We start from the raw sequence: 27,757 nt of genomic DNA, 5'->3' as shown, positions 1-27,757 counted from the left end.
TGAGTAGACACAGTCCCAACATTTCGAACTTGCAAGAAAAATTGCTTTTGGTAAGTATAAATTTCATTTTACTTTGGGCTCCTGAAGCCACAAAGTCACAGTTCTCCTGTGGCCTCTTCTTTGGACCTTCACCGATTGTGATGGTCTATTTGGGGCTGGTGTGAGTTCCTCATTTTGCAGTGCATAGTTAATCCCAGCCAATAGGTCCACCAATGGGGTTTAAATAGCATGGAGAGCTCTGAGATATCCTTCCACACCACATATCCATTCGACCTTTAGCTACTTGCTATTCCACACCACACATCCATTTCACTAAGAGAGATCTTAAACTGATAGCTTTGCATTCCTTTACTTAATCAATGCAATGTACCTTTAAGGAATATTTTGGTTTTAAATCAATGCATCACAGTGTATTTCCTTTAAGAAAATACAGCAGAGCAATTCAATTATTCAGTTCTGAACACCAAGTTTTAAATCCTTTTACAAAATTGGTTGTGACTGTGGAATCAAAAGGTCTCTCCCCACACCCAAATGGTAGCGGGGAGATAATGAACAGCAGCATTCCAGTTGAGAAAACTATTTCATGTCTCAAATAAATATCATTTAAGCTTTGAAAGCATGCCCAGACCAAAAAAGTTTTCCATTACAAATTTTAATATTGATAAGACATGATCCTTATTTAAAATGATGACTTTAAAAAAATTTAAAATGTGAACACTTTGAATTCTAAGTAGTCTTTCATGCTCAGAATGTATTTCAAGTCAAATAGACTTGTTTGCACAGGCTTGCTGAAAGTGTATTACTCTCAAGTTTATCCACTTTACATTATTCTTCAATGCACAGCTTATTTGCATATACATTAAACTTTTAATAAAAATGTTAGATATGACCGCACCAGTGCTTGCAAGCAATTCCTATAAAATTAATAACAAAAATTCACAAGTTTCACACGCAATTCTTGCCTAATGTAAAGTCATCTTCCATCTTCTAGCACTAATCTACCATTCCTTATGCAAATAGGTAGCAAATTTTATTTTGAGGCTCATGAGTGTTACTGGAAAAGTTTCTGAACTAATAAAAGTCACTAAACTGAGGTATTTCCTCTTCTGGGACAGTACTATCAACTTGTTCAGTGAAAGATCTAGATGTTACTTTTTCTGAAGGCTTTAGGTCAGTAGAGTAGTAAGAGTGAACTTGTGAGTAACCATGAACTGTCCAAGTGAAGAAAAAGGAATTTCAATTCAATGAACATTAAAGAAACATGGCCTACAAGAACTGGTACTTTAAGCCAGCTTGACTGAAGTAAACCAAGGCATCCAGGATCCTTTGCATCTTACCACATTTTTGTAGAAGAAGTAAATCACCATCTTTGCCAAGCGAGAGTAGCACCAATGTCCATGGACCAGAAGCAGCTTCTTGAGATGTTTAAATCGAGATATTGCAAAGTCACTGGCCATCACAGCCTTAAATAAAAAAGTATTGAGATTATTTATTAAAAATTCTATTTCTCTACCCAACATGATCTGATTCAAGAATGAACAATAAGGCAACCACCCACTATTGTGTTGACACTTTGAGGCTGGTTAACTAAATATGAAACTGCACCCCTCTGCCTTTCCAGAATGCACCATAAAAATGTATTAATGAGCCCAGAATGATGAGGGAGGGGGAACATCTGGAAAGAAATTAGGGCGAAAAGCAGCCTTGTACCAAAATCTTGGGAAATTCTACAGAAGAGGTGATCCAGAAAGCTATTCCACTGATGGATATTCATCTGGTGATTTTTCAAGCTTAGGATAAACAGTTAGTCCCACAATGATGGAAAGGATAATGTCAGGATAGCAATAATGCCAACTTGTATCTTAATTTCAAGTTGTTACTCAGAATAAAGGTCCTTCTATAAGCCCTTGAAGCTACTCAAATCTACTTCATAAAAACAGAAAGGGGGATACCTGCATGCCTTCTTGGCCAGAAATTCCAATCCCAACATCAGCTGCTTGAATCATACTCACATCATTTGCACCGTCACCTTGAAGAGAAAAAAGAACTGATTTCCAGAAATATGAAAATAAAGGATAAAATAATGCCAAGGTTTGGTTTTGTTCAGTGTTATATGCCTGTATCTGAGAGCAACATCTCAAAGTATTGCTGATAGACAAGTATCTTTACAATAACACATTTAGGGTTGCTGGTGCCTTTCCTTGTGGTCAGGTGGATTAGGATTAGGTCAAGCAGTCAAGAAATTTGGGTCTGATACCTCCTTGCTGTGAGCCTTTGGGTCACAAACTCTTGGGATGAAATTCTGGTTCCATTGAAATCAATGGCAAAACTCCCTCTATAATACTTGCAAGCATAAAGTATTAAGCAGAGTCAGTGACTGAGGTAGCAATACATGAACTCATGTATTTTAACGATCACATTTGTTCAAATTTCCCAAAGTACTTGCTATTTTTTATGGACTTTCTACAAAAATAAATTTACTTCATGAGGATCAGCTTATTTACTCCAACCATCACCAAAACCAACAAGCCAAACAAAAAAGCCTTAGAGAACAATTTGTTCCCCCTTCCTCCTATGGCAAAAAAGCAATTTTTTCCATCTTATCATAACTCAAAAATGGCCTAAAACATTCAGATTCAGGCAGGTACCATGCATGGAAAAATTCAGCCCAAAGAGGCACATTTTCAAAAGTTCTGAGTAAAAGAAACAGGAGTTATAATAGTTTTACGACGACTTCCTTCTCACATACTCTCTATTTCACCTGATACCAAATATAAAGCATATTAACAATCACTGTTATGTTTTTTCTTGGTGGAACCCAAATGATCAAAAGCATGCTTTTGTAGTAATTCATTTTGTAGTTTTCTTTGACTTAAATCACACAAGATAATGCAAATTATACAGTATAACAAGCCACTTTAAAACCACAATTCGACTCATCATAATTTTGGTGACATTTTCAAGATCTTTGACTACAAAGAATATCCCTGTGGCAAGAATATTCAGGTTTGTATGTAAACATGTAGTCTGTGAGCAAGGTAAACTAGTGAAGTGGCATAAACAAAATGGAAGTGTGGCAATATATATCTTGCTTTTACATTTTCCTTTAAAAAAATGATGCAAATCTAGAAATGTAAAAAATTATCAGACCCTTCCCTTCCTGTTAATATTTTGTTTGGTCCCTGCAGGCCTTGGTTATGTTGTAAGTTTTTAAGTCAATTCTGCAAGGATTTTAGTAGAATCGCACACACTGAAACAAGAAACTTGCCGATTTCACATCAACTAGTTTACTTGCAGGTTAAAAGCAAGCGTGTCAGTATCTAATGCTGCTCTGGGGATATGCCCTGTTTTGAAAAATTGGGAAAAATCCAAGAGTAAAAGGGAAATGTTAACACAACAAGTAGAGTAACTATTATTATGATTGGTTTTCCTGAACTGAAGAGTTTTGGAGGGAGGCGGGGAGGAAGAGTTGCTGATATTCAGAGTTGCTGGGTGCCCTCATCTGATCTTTGACTTTAATGGGAGATGAGGTTGTTCAATGGTAGCAGGCTCTTCAAGAGGAAATTTCACCTGCAAGCGTATGGCTATTGCTAAGAAGAGAATAGTTAGCACCATCTTTTTCCCATGTGCTCGTAACTCATGATGAATATAAAAAACATAAAACCAAAATAATCTAGAATTGCAAGAGACTAAGTAAGTTAAGTACCTATTGACAGTGTCATGACTTTTAATTGTCTCCGCACTAGTTTGACCACCATGCTCTTCTGCAAAGGAGTGGCACGGCAGCACAAAACTGAGCGACAGTACTTGGTCAGCTCCAGAAACTTCTCTTCCAGCTTTCCTTGGAAAATGACGTTCAATGTTTTCCCATCAACTACCAGCCCAATGTCAGGACTGGGGGCCACAGAGGCTGGTAAAGATGATGACAGGCTAATGCCAAAAAATTTCCATTTTGTTCTTTCAACATTAGAATTCTTCCTTACTTCTTCCAATGTTAAATCCAAGAGGGATTCACAGGTTTCCTGGAGGGAGATGAGATCATTATATAATGCTTATATGCATCTCCCATTACACCATATCACCCATTGGTATGTCTAACCAGGCCAAGTGCATTAGAGGATGTCACAGAAGCATTAGGAACAATTAACAAAGGACAGCAATAGTTTACCACACTGGAGATGACATCAGTGATGTTCTCAGCTTCTCCACCCGCAAAAAATATGTTGAAAACACTGACCATTTTAACAGCTATTTGCTTCCAATATTTTAAAAGAAAGTCTAGCTTTACAAAGAGAGCCTATATTTGCTTATGCAATGCTAAGAATTTGGGGAAAGCAACATGGAATAATTGTTTTTAATAATAAATTGCATTGTTGTAGCCTTTTCCATGCAAGGATCTTAACATTCATTCCTAACAATAATGTTAGTAATAACAACAAACATCCCTGTGAGGGACAGTGAAGTCATGATTCATATTTCTCTTTCAGACACGCACACGTGGAATCTGACAACTCCCATGTGAGGGATGGTGACGGCATGATTCATCTCTCTCTCTTTCTCTCTCTCTCTCACACACACACACACCCCGACATAAAAATTAAGGTCCAGATTTTTAAAAGTAGCCACTGGTTTTGAAAATTAAATAATGTGTTGTGACACATCAAGTACACGGCATAGCTAGGAACTTAACCCAGGTTCCAACAGCACCTGCTTTAGTCACAGAACGATACTTCCCTCATTAGTGCATTTCCCCGTTTTGGACCAAATTCTTCTTTCGGAGGCACACAGTCCCTAGAGTGGCTTAAGCAGGAGCAGGATACAAACATATCCAAGGATGGATAACTTGTTCCAAATTGCCTTCCTTTCTCTAAGATTTCATAAGGGCACAGTGACAGTGTGACATACGGTGTCACCCAAAGTTCATCTTGCTGTTAGTGCTAAAAGTCTTTTTCTGTGGCATGGCATAGAATACCTGAAGAGCTAATCACTCCCCTTTTTTGCCTTCCGTCAGCCTTACTGAGTGATGATTCAGCTCTAAAATGTTATTTTCATGTTATGTTGCATAAGGTGCACCCGTAGGATGCTGTAAGATTTAAATTACACGTAAGTGGGAGGTTCTGAAATCAAATGTACCTCTGACACCTAAGAGGAAGCCGCATCACTAAAATATTCTAAAAATGTTCCTGAGGAACAGAGCCTTTCTATGTGTAAACCAGGAAATATATACTGAAAATTTAATGTATTTTTTAATTAACCCTAAAGAAATTGGCTAATTGCCCAGTGCTGGTCACTAGGAATACATCTAATGTCTAGGGTTTTGGTGAGTCTTTGGGGTAACTGTACCTAGGAGAAGAAACGTCTGAGACCAGTGGGAAAAATGACGGGTTGGGACCCCTTCTTGCAGTGTGTCCATCTGGTTTCATTCCCCACTATTCCTGTCAGGGAACCATAGCCCTTAATGACAGCTGCCTACCCCTGCAGCTGGGCCTCACCTCTTCCTCAGCTCAGGAGGAAGTTGAGTGATGCAGAACAGTGACTGAGGGTACAGATGTCCTGGCATGAAGCCAAGAAAGGTTTGATGTTGTAGCCCAAGCTGGGCAGCAAATAGAGTAGGTAAGAAGAGTAAAGTTCCTTGACCACTTGAAGGGTGGCAATATCAGTGAATATGGTGAACTAGAGATTTGGGGGAAGTTTTCCACCTGTACAGAAATGGGTCATGTGATTTTGGGCTCAGGAGTGGGGTGGAAAACAGTGCATCCCAAGGTGCCTAAAATGGGCATATCTATCTTTAGCACCCTTGTGCACACCACTGAGTATGTGTGTTTTTATCTTTAAGGAAATGTGACATCACAAATACAGTAAAGGAATTTCCATTTTAACAACCAGAACTTTACTATAGCGTATGTGTGTCACTGCTTTCTGCTGGATGGGATCAGAATGTTCAGCTGTGTGTCATGAGTCATATACTGGCAACAGTTAAAGGAGATTTTCCTTTACTTTATCTGGTTGGGGATTGTGCTTCTGGGACAAGAGGATCTGAGTCATATCCCAACTACTGCCATGTAATTCTTGGTAGTCACTGTGACAACTCTGAAGTCCAGGGTGATCATAGATTTGTTATATTTACAATTTCACCAGTAATTTTTTTAACATTAAAAAGTCATTTTCAGACTGCTAAATAAAATTAAAGCAGGGTGCAAGTTTTATCACTCTCAGTATAGGGCTCGCAGAATCACTGGTGCTTTTCAGTATTACACTGAATGCCAGAAGGCCCCCATACACCCATTTGAAATCAAAAATTTCAACTTTATATACAAATGAAAGTTTGCATGCACTAAGTGTATATCCCATCAGGTCAACCAGGGCGCTGCACTTAGTAAAATATATGCCTCTTTTCTTTAAAGCAGACAATGTGTATCAAATCAAATTTACACATTGAAGCAGAGAACATATTCCATGCCAGATTCTGTATCAGCTTTGAATGCTTTCTATTTCCAAAAAGAATATATTTAAAAAAAAGACATTTGTACAGAATTCTGTTCCTGTCTAGGGAGCTGCTAGCCACAGACAAAAGAAGCTACAAAGTAGGCCATCTAACTGCTCTATAAAAGTGTCCATCACAATAAAATATTCAACACTTATTCATTGCTTTTCACATTCAAAGCACTTTGCAAACCATTTAGTTAATCCGCACAACAGCTGTATGTGTGAAACTAACTTGGCTGTCACTTGGGCAGATAAACCACATGATCCTGCCATATGCCATCTGAGCTGTAGCACAAGCATCACTCTTGATCCCAAGCAAAGCCTAGAGATGACTTGTTCTAGTCCACTTATGAGCTGGTCCACAATTCTGGTCAGGAGGAGGGGTAATGTTCAGGCTCTCTTTTGGTTGGGTTTGGCCTCCCACCACCACAGAGTATGGGAGCTGGGTAGATCTCTTCCATGGGGTTTAAGTATCAACTCACCATCTATGCAGATTAGAGATGAATTGGCAGGAACACACAAGCCCTTGTTGCACAATTCAATACGTCTTTGTGCAGTAATTGTGCAGAGCTGGGCTAGGTCTTGGAAATGAGCAGGCCTATTGGGTGGGTCTTGGGTTTTAGTGGACAGTTAGAATGCTCAGGATGTGAGTAATGAAAAGCGAGGAGGTGGGTGGCAGCTGCCTCTCCCCCCTTTTAGGGCTGCCAGGGCAGGATGGTGTGTCATGGCATCTTATTTTGTCATCTGAAGTTACGAAAAAGTTGTGGTCATTTGGCCAAACTTGCATCTATCCTCACTGGCACCTCCCATTTGCAAGAGTTCACCTCACTCTGCTCTGGTTGTTTCAGAAGTTATAGCTCGCTCCATCGATTGCTTGCTGTGGCTTCCCTTGTGTTTTGAAAACTGTTAAAATTAAAAGCTAACATTGTCAGAGTAAGAGGTTTCCTGGTCCTGCTTGCAAACTAACGGGTTCTATAAGGAAGCATGCAATCTGGGTCTTGTGCAGCCAAGCCAGTCTAGAGCAAGGTGGGTTCAATTGTGACCCCCTGTTTTAAGGAGCAGCCTGCTTTGTCTCTGTTTGGTTTTTGGTTAGTGTGCGTTAGGGTTCTGGATTTTAAGAAATAAAGTAGTATTATCTTGCAACCTTTCAGAAAGAGTATTTTATGTTTTTATCTAACTTCTCTGTATGCTGTGAAACATAACACCTCTGAGTAGCAGTGGCTGAGAACGATAATCTAGAAAAGTTACTTTACCCACAATTTTGTGGAGTATGCCTGTGCTATTCACTGTATGAACCTCTTATTACCAGTGAATATACAGGTAATATTTGTGTAAATCAATGCTAGCCACACCACAGGGAGTATCTAGGAAATGATCTCATTATTTTTACAGGACCATGAGAACTATTATGAGAAGGTTAAATGGAATGTACACTGCTGACCCAAACAAACAGGCGGTGCTAAATGTTCCCTACTAAATAACTAATTTCTTTTGAAGCCTAACTACCCTAACTCCATTGTACTACACCTAGGGTGACCAGATGTCCCGATACTATATGGACAGTCCCGATTTTTGGGTCTTTTTCTTATATAGGCTCCTATTACCCCCCCACACCCTGTCCCGATTTTTCACATTTGCTGTCTGGTCACCCTATCTACACCTTGGTATAAGGTTTTGAAGGGAATGGAATCTACATCTGCACATTTTTCCCAAGCTGACTCATGCAGTACTTTAAAATTGTCCTCCTACAGAAATCACCTGGAGCTAAATTATCATTGCAAGTGAAAATTCCATTGCAAGGAGCAAAGCCAAACATCAACACTATTATGTGATCAGGCACTTGAACTGCAAATTACCTTTTCTCAAAAGCATAATATTCAATGCCTCCTTTTTGTTGAAAAAAAAAAAAAGATTATTTTCATGTGGAAAATTCATTATATTTTAATCTCATAAAAATAATCTATAAAACCTGCTTGAATCATACAGCATGATGTGTGATCAAAAGAGTCAAAGGCCTTTTTCCAATAGGCCTTGAGGGATTATTTTTTTTTTGGCTTTTCATGAAGCATTAATACAAAATGAAGCATTTCCAAACCCCAAATCATTGAAGGAAATGGAATGCACTTCCCAGCAGGCTTTTCAGCCTTCTCTGGACGTACCTTATTTTCAGTATTAATGGTAAACACAGTGTCTTTTTGGTCCAGAAGTTTACAAGAATATGCAATATTAACTGCTGTTTCCTGCTTGTCTCCAGTCAGCACCCAGACTTGTATCCCAGCCTCTCGGAGAGCTGCAATAGTATCGGGCACTCCATCTTGCAGCCGATCTTCAATCCCTGTTGCTCCTAGTAAAAGGAGAAGATGAGAAGTGAGCGAATTTATTTCCCTTTGAAAGCTGTGGTGAGATGGTTTAAAAAAAAAGATATCAGGAATCTTTGATTCTAAATAAATAAATAAAGATCCAGCATGTATCAACAGCTAAGCCAATGCTACTGTCCAGTGGTTGATATAGACTTCAAAAGGCATAAAATTAAGCCTGCATGGAAGGGAAAATCTTTATGTAGATTCCCTATATTTTTGCATTATCTCAAGCCTCACATCAGTCCTGTAGGGAATATATGGATGAATACTGAACAGTTCTAAGTGAATAACACATATAAAAATCTGCATTTAGATTGAGATTTAAAAAAACAGCAATAAATGACTAGTGACCATTCATTTTACTTGGCACTGTAGTGACTCATTTCATTTCTTTTGAATACTCCAAAATGACAATGTACTGGCCAAGGAATATATACGTGCATTTTTTAAAAAGTATGGTATCAGTTCCCATCACAGGATGCAATTCTACACTGAATCTTGGCTGTTTAATTGAAAGACACTCTACTGGCAAGTCAGATGCTTCTTCCATCAAAGGAATGAGATAGGATACAACAAATTTCCTCTTTGGAAATGTGAAAACTTAGGTGAAGAAGCCAATACTTATACTGAAGGTAAATCACCATATGAAAGTGTGATAAACAGTCATCTCTTATCTCTTCCACAAGAGGCCACTTTGAAGTTGCTATAACAGTGATACCATACATTAAAGATCAGTATTACTTAAAGCAGAAAAGGATACTTCTCTGAGGAAAATTAAGTAGGAGTGCATACAGAGGATTTGTAGTTGGCAAAGGTGAGAGATTCTGACAGCTACACTAGCTCACCTACAGCTCTGTTTACAGTATTTACTGTTATTATCCTAATTTTTACAAATATCATTGCAGAGATTATGAAGAGCCATAATAACAACAGGCTGCAATTATATAGATCAGGATGACAAAGTGCTGAACATACGGCACATAGGGAAATAGGTTAAACCTGGGCTCCTTTGAAAAGCTAAGTCTAAAATAGCAAAACATTTGGACTCAAGATAGAGAACATTAAACTACTCTCATTTTTATGAAATCATGATGCTTCGATCCTATAGAGATGGGTGCTATAAAGTACCAAGATGGATAACTTTTTGCATGATGTACTGTAGTTTTTTCAAAGTGGAGAAAACTAACAGCAGAACACAGATAAATCATAAACCCATTGGTAAGCACGTGTGTGCGTGTGTATACAGAAAGAGTGCATATGCACACAAACCTTAGGTACCAATATAAAACACTGTGCACCAATGTTAGTGCTCTGGACACAGCTTATACATATAAAAATATTTGCCCTTGGAAGCTGCATCCAGTGCTAAAGAGTTTGATATTTGTACCAAAGAATTGCAAAGGGCCACAGCAAGACCTTTTAATATAAATTCGTCGAAGTCACTGTTTCTTTGGTTACCAAGAACATCACTTGAAAGCAAGCAATGTTTCACTCAGTAACAAGTCTTTATTTTTAGCTACCTAGCAAGGTGAGTTTGGTCTCCAGATGCTGTGCTGTGTCCATTAGCAGCTCATCTCTGTTGTCAATCGCTGCCTCTGCCTCACGACGAAAATTGGCCCATTTCCGAAAGTCATCTTCACTCAAAACCTGTGCAACAGGGATACAGGTATGCCACATATTCAGAGTTAGGTAGAGCAGTTGCTCAAACTGTGTGTAGTCTGTGGCCCACCGTAGTGCAACACAATCCTTTCCTGGTGGTTCACAGAATGAAACAGAACCAGGAATCAAGCAGTGGGGAAGAATTGGGGAGTTGTGAGAGGAAAGGTGTCCATGAGAGGAGCACTGTCTCAGCGAAGTAGTATGGATGCATAATGGAAAGTTTGCATGGCCAGAGTATTGTTGAGGTAGAATACCGAGTAATAGATTTTTTAGAGAATCCTCGGCAACAATTATGTTTTAAAAATAACTTCTTTGCATTTGAGTCTTTTCCTGTAAATCACAATCTTGCATCTATTACTTCACTCTATTGGTATAAAATATTTTGATGCAACAGTTTCAGCATTATGTCTTCCCCACTGAATCTAAGAGCTCACCTTGTTCTAAACTGGGGAAATAGGGCAGCAATATTTTGGATCCCAGAGTGGTAATTACTACCCCAGAGTCCATTTGCAACGTATCACATGACCTTTAACCTTGCCCAACTGAAAGCTGCATGGACAAGTAGCAATGAGGAAAAACAGACCTGTCTTCTCAATTTGCATAAAATGGTATAGACAGCAGCTGTCTTCTCTTTAAGAGAGGCATGGCCTGGAAAGACAGCTGGTCCCAGTGCTGCTCAGCAAGGACCAAGATAGAGCATTGCATGCTGGGACATGTTGTTTCTGAAGGCTGGACTCCAGACCTCCATGGGCTGGATTTTACCCATAGGCTGAACTTTCATCACCTCTGCATTAAAACCATCAGGATAAAGCACAACTGTTCCAAATTGAGTACAAGATGCTTGAAAGCTGAATGCCAAATAAAATTTAAAAGAACAGCTAATACATTGTGATTCTGTTTGATCTTGCCTGGACTCACTAACTAGGAATAGATAGGGTAGTCACAGGAGACAGATATTGCTGACCAGTGACCCATCTAGATAAAAGATCTTGTCTCTGACAGTGACCAAATACTTCAGAAAAAAGTGTAAGATCAATTTGTCCGTAGGAAAAGTTCCCTTCTAATCCTAGGCAGTTAGGATTTGGCTTGTGGCTTTATGCATAAGGGTTTATAATTCTCACATTTCACAAGTCATAAATCTGTTCACATGTACAGGACATCGTTAACAAATAGCATTAGTCCGATTACTCCTTACCTTCTTAGCTATGCACAGGGTTCGCAGGCCATATCGTGCATACCAGTCCAGGTGTTTCTGTGTTTTAACATGTATTCTTCTCAGCTTCCTCCCCATATTAATGTCAGCTTTGAAAAATAAGCAGTCAGCTACTTATTTCTAGTACAGAGCATTCCATACCCAACAGCCAAAATAATAATAATAATAAACAGGCAACACAGGAGCTGGTGTACTAACAGAACAGCAGTCCCTTGCAAAGCCCATAAATATTAATTTGTGTTCCATAACCCCACAAGCATATGCTCAAGGATGGCATTTCTTGGTCTTCTTTACGTTACTGCTCCATTGCTGCCAAGTTAAAATACACTGGTCGGGGTTGTATGACAATATTATTGCGGAGTACACCATCCAGTTAGTTTAGGCTGCCTGTGAATCCTAATTAGCCTTTTCCATATTTCAAGCCCTCTTCAGGTTAAACAAATACCTCTATTTTGATCTGCAGCAATAATACTATACTAAGGGACTTATTATTCCTGTATAATCCTAAAGCTTGGATATAATATTGTATACAGGAAGAAGTACTGTAAACTTCCCGTACTTATTAACAGACAACATAACGATAATAGTTCACTAGCTGGTGCACTAATTACCTTTGGCAGGGTCTTCCAGTAAATCCATTATGACAGAGTCAGCTCCCTTGGTGTAGACAATTATCTCATTGGTAAAGGGGTGCCTCACCACCACAGACATCCTTTTCCTGACTGAGTCAAAACCCAAGGTGCAAAGTATGTCAAAGGTCAGGAGGGTACCTTGTGGCAACCTCACAGTTACCTGCTCAGGGGTCCTGGACATTAAAGTGAAACTGTAAGCGCAGGCGGCATGGACAAGGGCTGCCTCATCTGGGCTCTCAGCCTCGTAACAAAATTCTGGCTGCAAATGGCTTTGACTAACAGACCCAAACACCTCATCCAGGGAGGCGCCCCCCATCTCTGTGCTGCCTTTCCTGGGCATTGCATCTGCTCTAGCATCACCATCGTAGTCACCATCTGTTGAGTTGGCGCAAGTGTGGGTGGAAATGTCATCTTTATTACAGGAGTCTGTGGCAGCTGGATTCTCTTTACTGTTCTTTGCATTAACACTTGCTCCTAGGTCTGAACTGGACTGAGTCAATGAGAAAGATTGACCAAGGTTTGCTAATTTTAGCCGTTGGAGCAGCTGGTGAATCCTCTCCAAGGAGATCCCTGATGGTTTCATCAGTGGTGGCGCTGTAACCTTGAGACATGAGAAGACATTGGGAACATTACACCTGAAATTAAACAAGGTGAGCCACAAGAACATTTGCAAATTCCCAGGGCTGTGCTGTGCATCAAAGTAATGATTTTTAAAAAAATATGCGGCTGTCCTTTTTCTAACTAATTATGTCAAGGGATTTTCAGGACAACAGTTAAGTTGGCTTCTAGATTCAATGGTGATCTATGGCAGAGACAGAGTGGTGCCCTAAAAACCTCACCAATTACCTGAGATAATTAAGCAAAGTTTTTCAGTGAGAACCTTGTAGCATTCAAAATATTTCCTAAAGTAGAAGGGAATGCTGCAGACACTGAGGTAGCCATATTGATTTATCTTACTTAAGACTGGCAAGTTCTTAAGGGCCACCGTGGTAGACAGGGAGATTTGTAGGTACGGATAGAGAGGAGTTATTTAATTTAAGAGCCAGTGCGGACACAAGACCAAAGAGATATAACTAGCCATCAACAAATTTAGGCTTGAAATAAGGCAAAGGTTTCTAACAATCAGAGGAGTGAAGTTCTGGAACAGCCTTCCAAGGGGAGCAGTGCAGGCACAAAAGCTAACTGGCTTCAAGACTGAGCTTGCTATGTTTATGGAGGGGATGGTATGATGAGACTGCCTACAATGGCATGTAGCTGATCTGCGACTGCTAGCAGCAAATATATCCAATGGCTGGTGATGGGACACTAGATGGGGAGGGCTCTGAGTTACTACAGAGAATTCTTTCCCAGGTGTCTGGCTGGAGGTCTGACCACATGCTGAGGGTCTACCTCAGGGGTCAGTAACCTCTGGCACACAGCCCATCAGGGTAATCTGCCCGCGCCGCTTCCCACAGCTGCCATTGGCTGGGAACGGCAAACCATGGCCACTGGGAGCTGTGGGGGGCTGTGCCGGCGGATGATCAACGTAAACAAAATGTCCCGTGGCCCACCAGTGGATTAGCCTGATGGGCCGCATGCCGAAGGTTGCTGACCCCTGGTCTAACTGATGACCATATTTGGGTTGGGAAGGAATTTTCACCTGCCTCTGCAGCGTGGGGCACAGATCACTTTCAGCTTTAAACTAGTGTAAATGGTGGCTTTTCTGTAACTTGAAGTCTTTAAACCATGATTTTTGGACTCCAGTAACTCAGCCAGGGTTAGGAGTCTATTACAGGCGTGGGTGAGATTCTGTGGCTTGCAATGTGCAGGAGGTCAGACTAGATGTTCATTATGGGCCCTTAATGGTTGAATAGCAGTCATTGGAGTTATTGCAGACAGAAGATAGAAAACCATATGGCAATGCCAAAACAGTGCTTTTTTACTACTGCAGATAGCTTTCAATTTTAGTATACAGATTTTAAGCAAATCAATTCTCCTTATGTATTTAAAGTGAGATTACCCTTTGCCTTGGCTCCGTTGCTGTGGAGACCACAACAGTATTACAGATAGCCAGTGCAAGAAAAAAGTCAGTAACGGACGTGGTGGAGCAGGTGTCCTTTGCAGATGGAAATGATGCCAAAGACTCTATCTGGAGTGCAGCATCTCTCACTTTCATCAACAGCCTGTTATCAGGGGTCACATCCTTTTCCTGGAAGAGAAGTTATTCAGTAAGGACCACATTTGGGATTGTGTACGACCTGCACCTTAGGTTTTCTAGAGCCTTCAAGGAAATGCTTGTACAGTATTATATACTCTAATGTACCCAGCATATAGAAAAAAAGATAGAATTCCCACTGTTGCATAAATAGATGGTCAAGGTCACACATAATCACTAATGAAATCTTCAGGGATCTTCCTGAAGAAGAAAAGATTCTCCATCTCGGAGACTATGCAATGAGGTGCACAGATATGATGATGATGGAGGGTAGAATAAGAACCTACATAGAACAAAATAGAAAAGTTGTCACTTCGCTGGGCTTGCAAAAAGTGCAAGTCAGGCCAGAATCTGAACCTAGATCATTAAAATTCATGTTATACAATCTGCACTATGGCCCTAAACTCTTACCCAGACCTAAATGGGCAGATCCTTGAAACCGCTGATCACTGAGTTAAATGGAATGCTTAACAGGGACAAGTGACCACCCAATGAATTCAGGGCCTATGTTTAATTTTTGCTCTTCACTCTGTATGGCCAATTTCACATCTTGTTCTCATACCATAATGTCATTTCCAAAAAAATGAAAGAAATCAATCACACCCCTCAAAGTGTTTTCACTGAATTTTTTTAAAGAGATCATTAATTCCTGTGACATGGTATTGTAATCCCTAGGCCCCACTTGATTTTTAATACATTTGAATTTAGTTCAGGCCATATTTAATAAGATCTTCCAGTTTTAAAATACGAGCCTCTGTAGGAGCCAAGGCTTTTAGATTTCTTCTTTAAACTACTGCCAAAACAATTTAGCTTCCTTCTCAGTTCATCTCTGCCACTGCCCTCTCCTCCTTCAATCTGGCACAATTATTATGAAGTTCCCTAGTATGCAACAACAATAAATCAATAACCTTCAGGGCTGTGTTGTGCTGAGCTAAATGTGTTACATTTTAACTCCCGCTTGCTAAAGTGACTAGAGATTCTTAAATGATCTAATAATTGAAAATTGAAAAATAAAATATATCGCTAATTATACTGGACATATGCATTAAGCTCTCAGCTACAGTAGACCCTCTTGTGCCTCTGAGGTTGCTGATTTAAACTAACATTTCTTTGAAATAAGTGAAAGATTTAGACACACCAAGTACGTTCAGCAGCAAAGAAAGTGCATTTGTGTTTACTGGCTGCTACAGCATCACACAGTGGAAAAAACCACAACCTGACGTTCCCTATTACTTGCATAATTTCAATGAAAAAACACAAATTGTACATACAAAATCCCAAAAACCAAAGCAAATTTTTCCAGGATCCATACACATTCTAATATAGTAACTATTAATTACTGATTACTGAACATCTAGCTATTTATTCTGTATCTGTGCTCTTTTTATCAAATCCACCAAGGTACACTCATGCAAGCAGCAAAGCACAATAACATACACCTCTCTCTTGCTCCTGTCCATCATCCATCCATCCAGTTTCTACTGCATCTATATCATTAGTATCCAGTACTGTAGCACCATGCAGCAGATGAAGAATTATTTAACCTCAGGTATGCTACTTGTGCAGAAACTTTCTGTACTATATTGCTCAGCATATTACAATTATTGAATGTTGAGGGGACACTGTCAGGTTTGAAAAGCTAGATAGTGCACAACTGAAGCTTAGAAGAAAAGTTTTCATTATCTTAAAAAATGAAAACAGACGTTGGCTTGGATTTATATGTTTCCATGTAGCTGGTGAAACTGACACATCTATTTTCACTGACCAAGCTGAGTGAAATGCAAAAATTAAACAATCAGCATTAAGAATGAAAAATCAATTAAAATTTAGAAATCCCTCCATTGTTAGTAAGCTAGTTCATTATTTATAAAATGGGTAAGACCATTTAAGTTTTAAAGGGTAATTTATTAATAGTTTTCATTTGAGTGTCTGTGGGGAAAAAGAACTAGGTAGCCTTCTTAATGACAACCAAAGTAACACCGAAGGCCCAAATTCAGGCCCTCTGACAGAAGCTGACTACACAGACGGCCTTTACGTAAGGCAGTACAGGCCAGAACCTGAACTAAACTGGGCTGTGCAATCCCCTGCCAAACACGGTCATGGGCCATGGCCAGAGGAGGGAGGGGTAGGAAGCCATGTGAAAGGCCTTAGCAACATGATAACCACTGGTTGATGGAAAAACATAACTGCTCATTGATGAAACATAGTAACGGCTTATATGAAGAAATTGCTTCTAGTAAAGGTCAGCTACCTGCCACCAGCCAATCATATATCATCTTTGAGCATCCTATAATAACCCCCCCCAGAAAACAATATGTACCCTGACGAAAAACAACACCCCCGCTGGTGCTACGTACCACCCATGTCAAAACCACCAAGAAACTCCCCACCCAATAGGCACCCAATTCTCATAAATAATGAAGAAGCTACCGGGAAAAAGGAACAGACCCCTACTCTTATTTCGCATAAATGACGTATTATTTGTAATATGCTTGCGGTTTGACGGAATAAAGCAGCCTGCGAGCTGCTGCTGTGTGTAGTAATTTTCGAATTGCTACCCCAACGCGTTGGTACGTATTGCAATAAACTGGCCTCAGGCTTGAGTCTGTGAACTAAAATCAATGCGTGGGTGACTTTTTCCACGACATGTCCCTTTAAATGAATCCAAAATTAAAAATAAGTTATTGACTTTAAAAGACGTTAACTATGAAAACTGCCAGTCTTCAAGAAATATTTCTAATAATAGTGATATTTATAAGACATGCAATAGCAGACTTATTAAATCTAGATCAAGAGTGCTGTAAGAACCTTAATTTAAAAGGCATAGCAAAGGGAATATGGACAGTGATAATCCTCTTTCTATCTTTTTCCATAATTTATTCCTTTTCATATTGTAAGGTTTCTCCTTCCATTCTTCTATAGTACAAGGAAGTCCTCTCCCCATCCCAGGGTCTATTTTTTATTTTGTAACACATGATTTGATGTAGCCTTTTTCGCACAGAGAAGTTGCTGCAGCAGCAGCAGGAGACAAAATTAATAAAATAAATTGGTGCTCTCTCCACTTGAGACACAAATAGAAACCATGAAGCTGGCCAACATAAGGGAACATTTGTCGGTCCCAGCATGAAATGGGTAATTCTGATTGGGCTGCAGGCTGTTTCTCAGTGAAACTGGGTTTTGATGGATACAAAAAGAATTAGTTTTCATTTTCATCTGTGGCTTGAAGGAAAGAGAAATCTGATTTCTCGCCTATAAACGTCTCAATAGGATTGATCTTTCACCTTCCCCACCCCGCCTCTCCATTTCCTCACTGAATCAGGGAGAAATTAATGACACAGAAAACATTCTCTCTCTGTGGCTTTCTGAAATACAGCTTTTTTTTACCATTCTTTATTCCTTTCCCACCCATATGATCTTAAGTTATGCAGAGTCAATACAAATTCCCTGGCACTGGTATAAACACTACAAACTTGACAGGTATTCTGAACTTTAAATAATCTCTCTCTTTCTTCTTGGGAATTGATTAGGTAGACCGATTTTCAACCTCGCTTTAACTCAACCTCTAATTTTGCAGGGGTAATTGTTAATGGCACCAGACACAGGTAGCTTGGTATCCAATTGCTGTCATTTATGCTAAAACTTACTATGAGGTGAAAAACATGGGCACAAGTATTTGCAGGAGCACAAATAGAAGACACTACTGAAAAGTTAGACTATGCTGCCTCTTGCATCATATCTTTGTAATTTCTATTCCAGAATGGACCACACAGTGCTGCTTATATTTTTCTCCAGGATCAGCAGACTCCATTTTCATTAACTCTATCAAATGCCACGAAAGAAACATCATCATCATCATCTGTTTCCTTCTCAGGATTACACTGACAGCAACATATTAATTGATGAAACCATCTCATATTTCAACAAAACAGCAAAACCTGTCAAGCATAGATGCACTCACAAAACATTCAAGCTTGGATAATTCTTGTAGCCACCTAGCTCCATAATCCTAAAACCTCTCAAGATATAGCGATAAAGTGTAAAACCCATACAAGAGGGCATTAGGAGATGTCTGGGAACCCAACTGGGTTGGGGGAGGAGGCAGCCAAGCTAATGGCTGGCACCTCCTTGTGGCGGATGTCCAGTGCAGGTACTCCATAGGGAAGGTATACAGTGACCGGATAATGGCTTGGAAAAGGACTTAAAAAGAGGTGTCAATAAAGGAGCAAATGGGGGACGGTTTGGGACCCCTATGATTGATACGGCAGGGAGCTAACTCCCATTATTATAGTCCATTTTAACCCTCCTATGAGGTGGTGGTGGAAGGTAAGGTCTCGTCAATGGATTTGCTTGAGTGACCTGGATGGAAAAAGAGGGGGAGCTGGTAAAAAGCCCCCTTGGTAATTAAGAAATTAACATGGGGTTACCTGCACTGCACACTTTTATCTGCCAGGTAGTCCCAGACATCTAATATTAAAGGTGCGGCCTGATTAAACCCATGTCAAATATCTGCTGTCTTTCTTTTGGTATAGCCAGACAATAGATTACTAACAGTAAGAAAACACTTAAAAGTAACTAATGCAGACTGCTTATCACCGATTCATGTAAGACCACTTTCCAATTGGCTTTGCAATCACAGTATAATAGAAGTGGTTGGGAACTTTTTGACAAAAACACTTTTTGTTGGAAAATGCTGATTCATTACAGAAATGTGTTGGTTTTAATTAAACTTTTATCAGGAAGATTTTTTAGGTCCAGAAAGAACTGTTGATGAGTGAAAGAGACCCATTTGCCCCAGAATAGCCTATAGCAGGGATGGCCAACTTGAGCCTGAGAAGGAGCCAGAATTTACCAATGTACATTACCAAAGAGCCACAGTAATACGTCAGCAGCCCCCCCATCAGCACCTCCCCTCTGGTCCCAGAGCCTCCTGACCACCGGCAGCCCCGCCGATCAGCACCTCCCGCTCCCTCCCCACACCTCCTGATCAGCTGTTTCGTGGCATGCAGGAGGCTTGGGGGGGGGGAAGGGAGAGGGGGAGAAGCAAGGGCATGGCAGGCTCAGGGAGGGGGTGGGAAGGGGTGGAGTGGGGGCAGGGCCTGTGGCAGAGCCGAGGGTTGAGCAGTGAGCACCACCCGGCACATTGGAAAGTTGGCGCTTGTAGCTCCAGCCCCGGAGTCGGTGCCTATACAAGGAGCCACATATTAACTTCTGAAGAGCCGCATGTGGCTCCGGAGTCAGAAGTTGGCAACCCCTGGCCTATAGTCTGTTGGAGAGTGCCGACAGAAACAGTCTCTCTCTCTCTCTCTGAGCCACCAAATATTTAATTGAGATTGAGGGACACTAGCTCTACAGCCAGATGGTGAGAGCACTCACTTGTAATGTGGGAAATGTTGGTGAGGCATGATTTCCATTTCAAAAGCCGGCTTGACTCTTCCTCAAAATATTATGTTCATCTACGTCAGGGGTGGCCAACCTGTGGCTCCGAAGCCACATGTGGCTCTTCAGAAGTTAATATGCGGCTCCTTGTATAGGCACTGACTCCAGGGCTGGAGCTACAGGCGCCAACTTTCCAATGTGACGGGGGGGTGCTCACTGCCCAACCCCTGGCTCTGCCACAAGCCCTGCCCCCACTTCACCCCTTTCCACCCCCTCCCCGAGCCTGCCATGCCCTCGCTTCTCCCCCTCCCCTCCGAGCCTCCTGCATGCCACGAAACAGCTGATTGGGAGGTGCGGGGAGGGAGGGGGAGGCGCTGATCGGCGGGGCTGCCGGTGATCAGGAGGCTCTGGTCGAGGAGGGGGGTGCTGATGGGGGGCCTGCTGACGTATTACTGTGGCTCTTTGGCAATGTACATTGGTAAATTCTGGCTCCTTCTCAGGCTCAGGTTGGCCATCCCTGATCTATGTGTCTGATAATTTTGTTCTTTACTACAGTTTCAACCAATTGACTTGGTATTGAAGTTAGGCTTACTGGCCTGTAAGTGCCAGGATCACCTATTGAGTCTTTTTAAAAAAATGTTATTATATTAGTTATCCTCCAGTCATTTGGCTTAGAGGCTGATTTAAGTGATAGGTTACATACTACAGTTAGTAGTTCTGCAATTTCATATTTGAGTTTCTTCAGAGCTCTTGGGTGAATACCATCTGGTACTGGTGGCTTATTACTGCTTAATTATTCAATTTGTTCCAAAACCTCCTCTACGACACCTCAATCTGGGACAGTTCCTCAGATTTGTCACATAAAAAAAGTGGCTCAGGCATGGGAATCTTCCTCACATCCTTTTCAATGAACACCCATGCAAAGAATTCATTTAGCTTCTCTGCAATGGTCTTGTCTTCCCTGAGTGCTCCTTTAGCACTCAGGGAAGTTGATTGTCCAGTTGCCCACCGACTGTTCAGCAGGCTTTCTGCTTCTGATGCACTAAAAAAATTGCTGTTAGTTTTTGTGTCTTTTGCTAGTTGCTCTTCAAATTCTTTTTTTGGCCTGCCTAATTATATTTTTACACTTGACTTGCCAGAGTTTATGCTCCTTTCTATTTTCCGCAGTAGGATTTGACTTCCAATTTTTAAAGCATGCCTTTTTTTCTGCCTCTAACAGCCTCTTTTACTGTGCTGTTTAGCCATAGTGGCATTTTTTGGTCCTCTACCAGTATTTTTTTTTTAATTTGGGGTATACATTAATTTTACTCTCCATTGTGGTGTTTTTAAGTAGTTTTCATTCAGCTATATTCACCTCTTGGACCAGAACCATTAACGACTAAATCAAGAATTGCCTCTCCACTTGTGGGTTCCAGGATTAGCTACTCCAAGAAGCAGGAAACCCTATTTCTAACTGAATTTGCAAAGTGAAGTGAGAAAAATTTTAACTCTCACCCTTAAAAAAAATGCAAAAAAGAACTGGAGAGAGAGGCAAGAAGCTATAGATTCTGACTCAATGATTTTACGATAATAGGAAAAGTAGTTGGGGGAAAATTCTCTTGAAGGAGACGTTTTACACACCTGAAATGTCGTGATCCATAAAGCAAATAGATACAGAGAAGTTCTCAATGTACTATGTGGAAAAATGGGATGGAAGACAACAGACCAGCAAGCAATAAGATTATCATGAAATAAACAGATTCCAGAAGTTAACAGAGTACTAACTGATGTCCACTTCTACATAACAGAGATACTGAGTTAGCAAGGCAGAAGCTTGTAATAAATGCATTCATAAGCCTACATCCCACAAACAAAAGTCACTGGGAATCAGTGGGCATAAGAGATTGCCATCCGGAGCTTCTTTGCAGAATGAGGGCTTAGGGTTTGACCCTCTAAAGTGCTGAGCACTCTGGCTGAAATCCAGTAAAGCACTCGAGTGTGTGTGTAACAGAGCAGAGTGAAAAAGTAACAATATTTGGGAAAATTTTGTTCCTTTTCAAATTTCCAAAAAAAAAAAAAAAAAAAAAATCAATCAAAATTCTGAATTTTGAAAATTTTCAACATGCTGTTCAACCGGTCACAAAAATGGGACAAAATTTTTACAAAAATTAGAACTGAAAACGTTGACCCATTTTTTCTGACAAACTTGTGGTGAAATTCTGCAAGTTTTCGATCAGCACTAGTATTTAATTTTAAGCATGTGCATAGTCCCATTGGTGTCAATGAGACTACTCGTGTACTTGAAATTAAGGATGTGCCTAAGTATTTTGCTGGACTGAGGTCAGAGTGCTCAGCATTTTGTAGGATTACAGCCTTATTTTGGAACTACATTTTATATAAAACTCAAATTTTATATTTTTAACTTTGTGCTAAAAATCGTACTAGGTTCACTGTATTTTATCTGTAGCGAAGTGAGACCTGTCTTCTGACAGAATAACAAGATACTGGTAACTCTCCTGGTGGCTCAATTTGTCACTTTTCCATGATATAGTGTAATAGATTGAAATTCATCTGGGGTGACCATGTAGCATTCTCTGGCAAGTAGCAGATTATAGTTTCCTTGCTCCCAGTCTAGTAAATGAGTGCTGTTTCATTGACTATTTTCTCCTTCGGCTCCCTACTCACCTCAAAAAGTTGCAGAGATCCCAAAAACGTATTGACCGAATCTGAAGTTACTCACTATGGTACTGCTGAACGCCACTTGAGACTGAAGGCTGTCACAACGCCCCAATGATTTCTTCCTTGAATGTCCCTGAAAACGAGCCCGGGCACTTTGGCACCTCCTCAAGGGCTTAGTGTTTTTCTGTTTTAAAGTGTCTGGTTTCTCGATCTTGATAACAGGAAGAGCGAAATGCTGATGTCTTGCCCAGTCTTCATCATCTGAGTCCAGTTCCTTATGGGTCTCCAGGCGTTTGGCTAGAAGAGAGAAACCAAGATCTTGCCTAGTCTTTTCTTGTTATTAACAGTATTACTGAGAAGATTTTATTATTATTATTACTAACTCTGATAATCTGTGACAATCTGTACCTCAAAATGACACCCTGTACTCACATATTCACCACTGTTATATGATTGCATGTTTTGTACAAAGTATGCCTTGTGAGGTATCATTCGAGAAGTCATGATCTGTGGAACATTATTATCTTGTTGAATTGCATATATTACCATTGTATGTGAAGTTATGGTGTTTGCTATATGTTTGATATTGAAATATGTTGAGAGTCTGGGAGACACCCACAGCCTTTCAGTAGCAACAAAAGAGCAACTAACACCTCCAAACCAGATTTACATTAGGGATAGCCAGCCAGATTTGATGGCCCATTAAGGAGAATCCACTCTCCCAGAGGGCCCCTCCTGAAGCACATAGATGGAGGCCCAGTGTCTCCCAGGGCATTTAGAACATGTGACCTCACTCCATGTTTGAGACACTCTCTTTCCATGCACATGGACTGGGGGGGGGTATAAATTGGGGACGGTGACATCAGCCCCTGGCCTCTCTCCCACCTACCCTGAAGGCAACAAGAACACTGGGAAGACAAAGACTTTGAACTGGGGAGATTGGTCTCAGGCTGAGAAGGGAATTTAGCCTGCGTATTAAGAACTGTAACCTGCCTGCAACATCCAATGGGGTAAGAAAAACTGATTAAAATCTTGCTTAGTTTGATAAAGTTTAGAATTTAGACTGTGATTTTATTTTTATTCCTTATGTAATCAACTTTGATCTCTATGCCTAACTCTTATAATCACTTAAAATCTTTCTGTAGCTAAAAAAACTTATTTTAATGTTTTATCCTTACCAGTGAGTTTGTCTAGAGTGCTTGGGGAATCTGCTCAGATTATAAGGGCTGGTGCATGTCCACTATCCTTTGATGAAGTGTCGAACTAATTAATGAGCTTGTTCAAGAAAAGATCTTGAGCAGGTACATTTCTGGGGTGCACGGCTGGGGGGATTTGCTGGTGTTTCCCTGTGTATGGTTCATGAGTGGCTTAGAGCAGTGGCTCTCAACCTTTCCAGACTACTGTACCCCTTTCAGGAGTCTGATTTGTCTTGTGTACCCCAAGTTTCATCTCACTTAAAAACTACTCGCTTATAAAATCAGATATAAAAATACAAAAGTGTCACAGCACACTATTACTGAAAATGTGCTGACTTTCTCATTTTTACCATATAATATTAAAATTAATTGATTGGAATAGAAATATTGTACTTACATTTCAGTTTATAGTATATAAAGCAGTATAAATAAGTCATTGTCTGTATGAAATTTTAGTTTGTACTGACTTTGCTAGTGCTTTTTATGTAGCCTGTTGTAAAACTAGGCAAATATCTAGATGAGTTGACATATCATCTGGAAGACTTCTGCATACACCCAGGGGTACACATACCTCTGGTTGAGAACCACTGTCTTATAGAGCATTTATGCAACTTATCTGGGTGCATCCCTGCATATTGTTGACTGAGTGATCATAGCATCTGGAGGGGTTTGCTGCTTGTCACTAGCAAAACATCACGAGAGACAGCCCAGGCTGGAGAGTTAAGAGGACACAGCAGTGCCACAGTTCCAGGTTGTACACTGGAGACACATCACACAATCTCTAAACCATCACCAGAAAAAACTTTCATGCACAGTTCAGTTTCTTGGCAAGCCTCCCACTGAAATGTTTATCATTACAAACCAAAACAACAAGAAACTGATTACTTTTATGGACTTCTGTTAACTACAGACTCTTTAGCTGCACTTTTTGCAGTTCAGTGGAACAGAAGAATGAACTATTGTAATTCACAAATTTAGTAATGTTTTCACTCACAGAGCATGAAAATCTATTTGGCAGTTGCTGTCCAGCTTAATGACATTCTAAATATAATCTAGAGGTGGAGTAGTTATATGCATAGTAAAGCACTTTGGGCCTAATCTTGCACTACCTACACAGGAAAAACTCCCACTGAAGAATACAACATGAAAGGGAGTTGCAGTGAAATGGGAATTTTGCCTTAGCAAGGACTGCGAGATTAGACCAATAATATTGTTATCCCTTTTTGACCCAAGTGGCTTGTGAAAGTTTGTGGCCCTGTGGGGGTTGCAGTTGGGTGTAAAAATTGATGATGAGGTCTGGTGTTTTCTTTGAGACAAACTTATTTATTTAAAAGGAACATACAGAATCCTGCATCTCTGAATGCAGAAGGAATCAAAACGAGACACATTTTTTGCTTACAGTCCCAAGCATCTTTAGTCAGCACCAGACCTAGAAGCCCATTCTCTAGCTTCTTTCATGGCCATAGACTGTGCTTGTCCAGGCTCTCAGAGTATGTCTTGCTTCAGTTTGTCTGTCCCTGTGTGCTCAGTTTGTCTGTACTTCAGCTTCTCTCTCTCTCTCTCACTCACACACACATTGTGGCTTCTGTCTATATGGTGTGAGTTTATGCCTATTTTTAGGTGGGGCTCCTTAACTATCTCTTACAGATATCTTAAATGAAGACAGCATTCACACCTATCAATTTCAATGAGGTTTTAACAAAATCTATAAACAGTATTTATTAATGAAAAAGTAACTATCAGCAATGGACCTAGCCAAAAATCCCAGATTCAAATACCCGCAAACTTTGGGGAACTTCAGATATGGACTTTGTAGCTTAGGCCTGTTTCTAGCAAACAAATAATTGTTCCTACCTTCCGCATTACCCAGATGGTTGTATGGGAATTACTTTTGGACCCACTGAATTTAATTACCACTTATCTCACTTAGTAAGAATCAGGGAAAGGTAGGGCTGGCGGTTACTACAGTGTAGTGAATTTAAGAGGATATTTCATCCTTGCAGTCCTGAATTGTTGATCACAATAGAGCAGAGGCTCAGATGTTTGATGTGGGAAGATGAAGATTAGTTATGTGGCTTCAGAATAATTAAAAAAACTTCCACTCTCTGGTGAACCTTTATAATAAGACAGTCACCAAAAAAAACAAACCAAAACAAAAAAAATCCAAACAAACCACAAAATGGAACACTAAGCCACATTTAGCCAGTCAGGAGAAGGTATAGTAGGATCATAATATAATAATATTTCTTTGAGTTTTACCATTTTCCTGATGTGAAAACTCATTTCCATCGACAGTACAGCGCCGAAACACCATCTTGTTCTCTGTTAGCGTCCCAGTTTTATCTGAAAAGATGTATTGGATTTGCCCCAGATCTTCAGTGATATTTAGGGCTCGGCACTGAATGGGCAAATCTACATCTTCATCATACAGTTCGATGTCATTGTGAATTAAGAAAACTTGGCCCAGCTTGACGAACTCGATGGACACGTAGAGAGAAATGGGGATTAAAATCTGAAAGAAGAATGTTCCACAAGACGTTAGAACCTCAGTGGTGGGTCTTTTTTCTCTCTGTACTTTTCACTATCAGCCATGTCCCATGTCAGTTGCAGTCATAACACTTATGGTGGAGAAAAAGAACCAGTTCTTTCTGGAGTCTAAGTCTTATTAACTCAGTGGCAGGGAGATTTTCACTGTCCCTGTAATTCACAGGGAATGTATAGGTCATGGTCACCCTCACAGAAGCTCTGTGACCTCCATGATGTAACATCTTGACCATAAGCACAGAAAATAATGTTTATGCATCTCCTGACTCTCACTAAACATGTATTTATGGGAATGTCATACTACCAGGAAATTCATATTCTAGGACTGAGGCTATGGTGCCAGAAACAGACATCCAGAAGTGGAATGATGCTGTACACATAATAGCACCCTATGGATAGGTGCGGTGGATGTGGGTCAAGAGGTGCTATATTTGGAAGTGCTCAGATGGGATTCACAACACTATCCAAAATGTGTTTCTAGGCCAATGTGCATCTTGCTCATATTGCTCCTAAAATAGGATGGACTAGAATATTTTTCAAGTCTTAATATAAATACATTTCATAAGTAACTGCTTTTTTTTACCACTTCCCCCTCTCCTGTTATCCCCCCAAAAACCTCTAAATTCCCAGAACGTACAAGTATTCTGTTTCAGAAATAACGCATAGCTTCCCTAGGGATTCCACCAACAGCTCAGAAAGTTGTCCTCATATTTTATTCATATTAAACAAATTCTCAGTGGCTATAATAATAAATACGAAAAATAAATCCCCATTCCATAAAATGTTCTCAGTTAGGCTTAATCAGATTCAGATATATGGTCTCCCAGTTCTAATTTATCTTCTTTTCCCACGCCAACACAGACTTATCTAGTTATTATTTCATATTGGTAAAGTATACAATAATTTTTGTTTCACTGTTTCCTTGAGCTACTAAGTAGAATTCTCATTCAGAATCAGGGGTGAAAACACTGAAAGTTCTAACATACGGATGGAATTGTCCTTCTCTGTGTGCATGCGATCAATTCTGGAACTAGTTTAATGATCGTACCATCTCCTTCCTATCAATACACTGGGGAAGGGTCAGAAAAAAAATCTGTATCTTAAATATATATAATTGTGTGTATGTACATACATATACTCATACTATAGTGACTATTGTGAATTAACTACAACAATGTATGGGTTTTCAGATGCTGTAGAACCCTAAAACTTAAGAAGCTTTCAAGATAAAAAGGTGCTTCCACCTGATGTATAGCAACTGGTTCTCTACCATGTGATCTTTATTTACAAATACAAAAAAGGCTGTTATCACTTAAGCATTCTAGAATACCGGTCCAAAATATTGCACTCCCGGCTGTACACTAGTATTTTGGACCATTTCTGTAAAATACCATAGCATTTTTACAAAAGTTTTAAAAATAAATTCAACTATCAAGAGG

General features: G+C 40.1%; 1 protein-coding gene across 1 annotated transcript in view; it reads right to left on the bottom strand.

Moving 5' to 3' along the window:
- Positions 1-27,757, bottom strand: part of ATP10B (ATPase phospholipid transporting 10B (putative)) — a 67,461-nt gene that overhangs the window by 9,517 nt on the left and 30,187 nt on the right. Inside the window, exons 8-17 of the mRNA XM_029913753.1 lie at positions 26,034-26,286; positions 22,640-22,875; positions 14,350-14,538; positions 12,330-12,951; positions 11,701-11,807; positions 10,367-10,493; positions 8,646-8,830; positions 3,707-4,022; positions 1,953-2,029; positions 1,338-1,463 (exon numbers count right to left, since the gene is read on the bottom strand). Of these exons, the coding sequence (XP_029769613.1) occupies positions 1,338-1,463; positions 1,953-2,029; positions 3,707-4,022; positions 8,646-8,830; positions 10,367-10,493; positions 11,701-11,807; positions 12,330-12,951; positions 14,350-14,538; positions 22,640-22,875; positions 26,034-26,286 (2,238 nt within the window). The remainder of the gene's footprint in view (positions 1-1,337; positions 1,464-1,952; positions 2,030-3,706; positions 4,023-8,645; positions 8,831-10,366; positions 10,494-11,700; positions 11,808-12,329; positions 12,952-14,349; positions 14,539-22,639; positions 22,876-26,033; positions 26,287-27,757) is intronic.

Source organism: Terrapene carolina, unplaced genomic scaffold (assembly GCF_002925995.2).
Source record: "Terrapene carolina triunguis isolate 2854851 unplaced genomic scaffold, T_m_triunguis-2.0 Scaffold838, whole genome shotgun sequence".
Classification (NCBI taxonomy): domain Eukaryota; kingdom Metazoa; phylum Chordata; order Testudines; family Emydidae; genus Terrapene; species Terrapene triunguis.
Note: the sequence above shows the minus strand (reverse complement) of the source record. Positions and strands in the feature narration are given on the sequence as shown.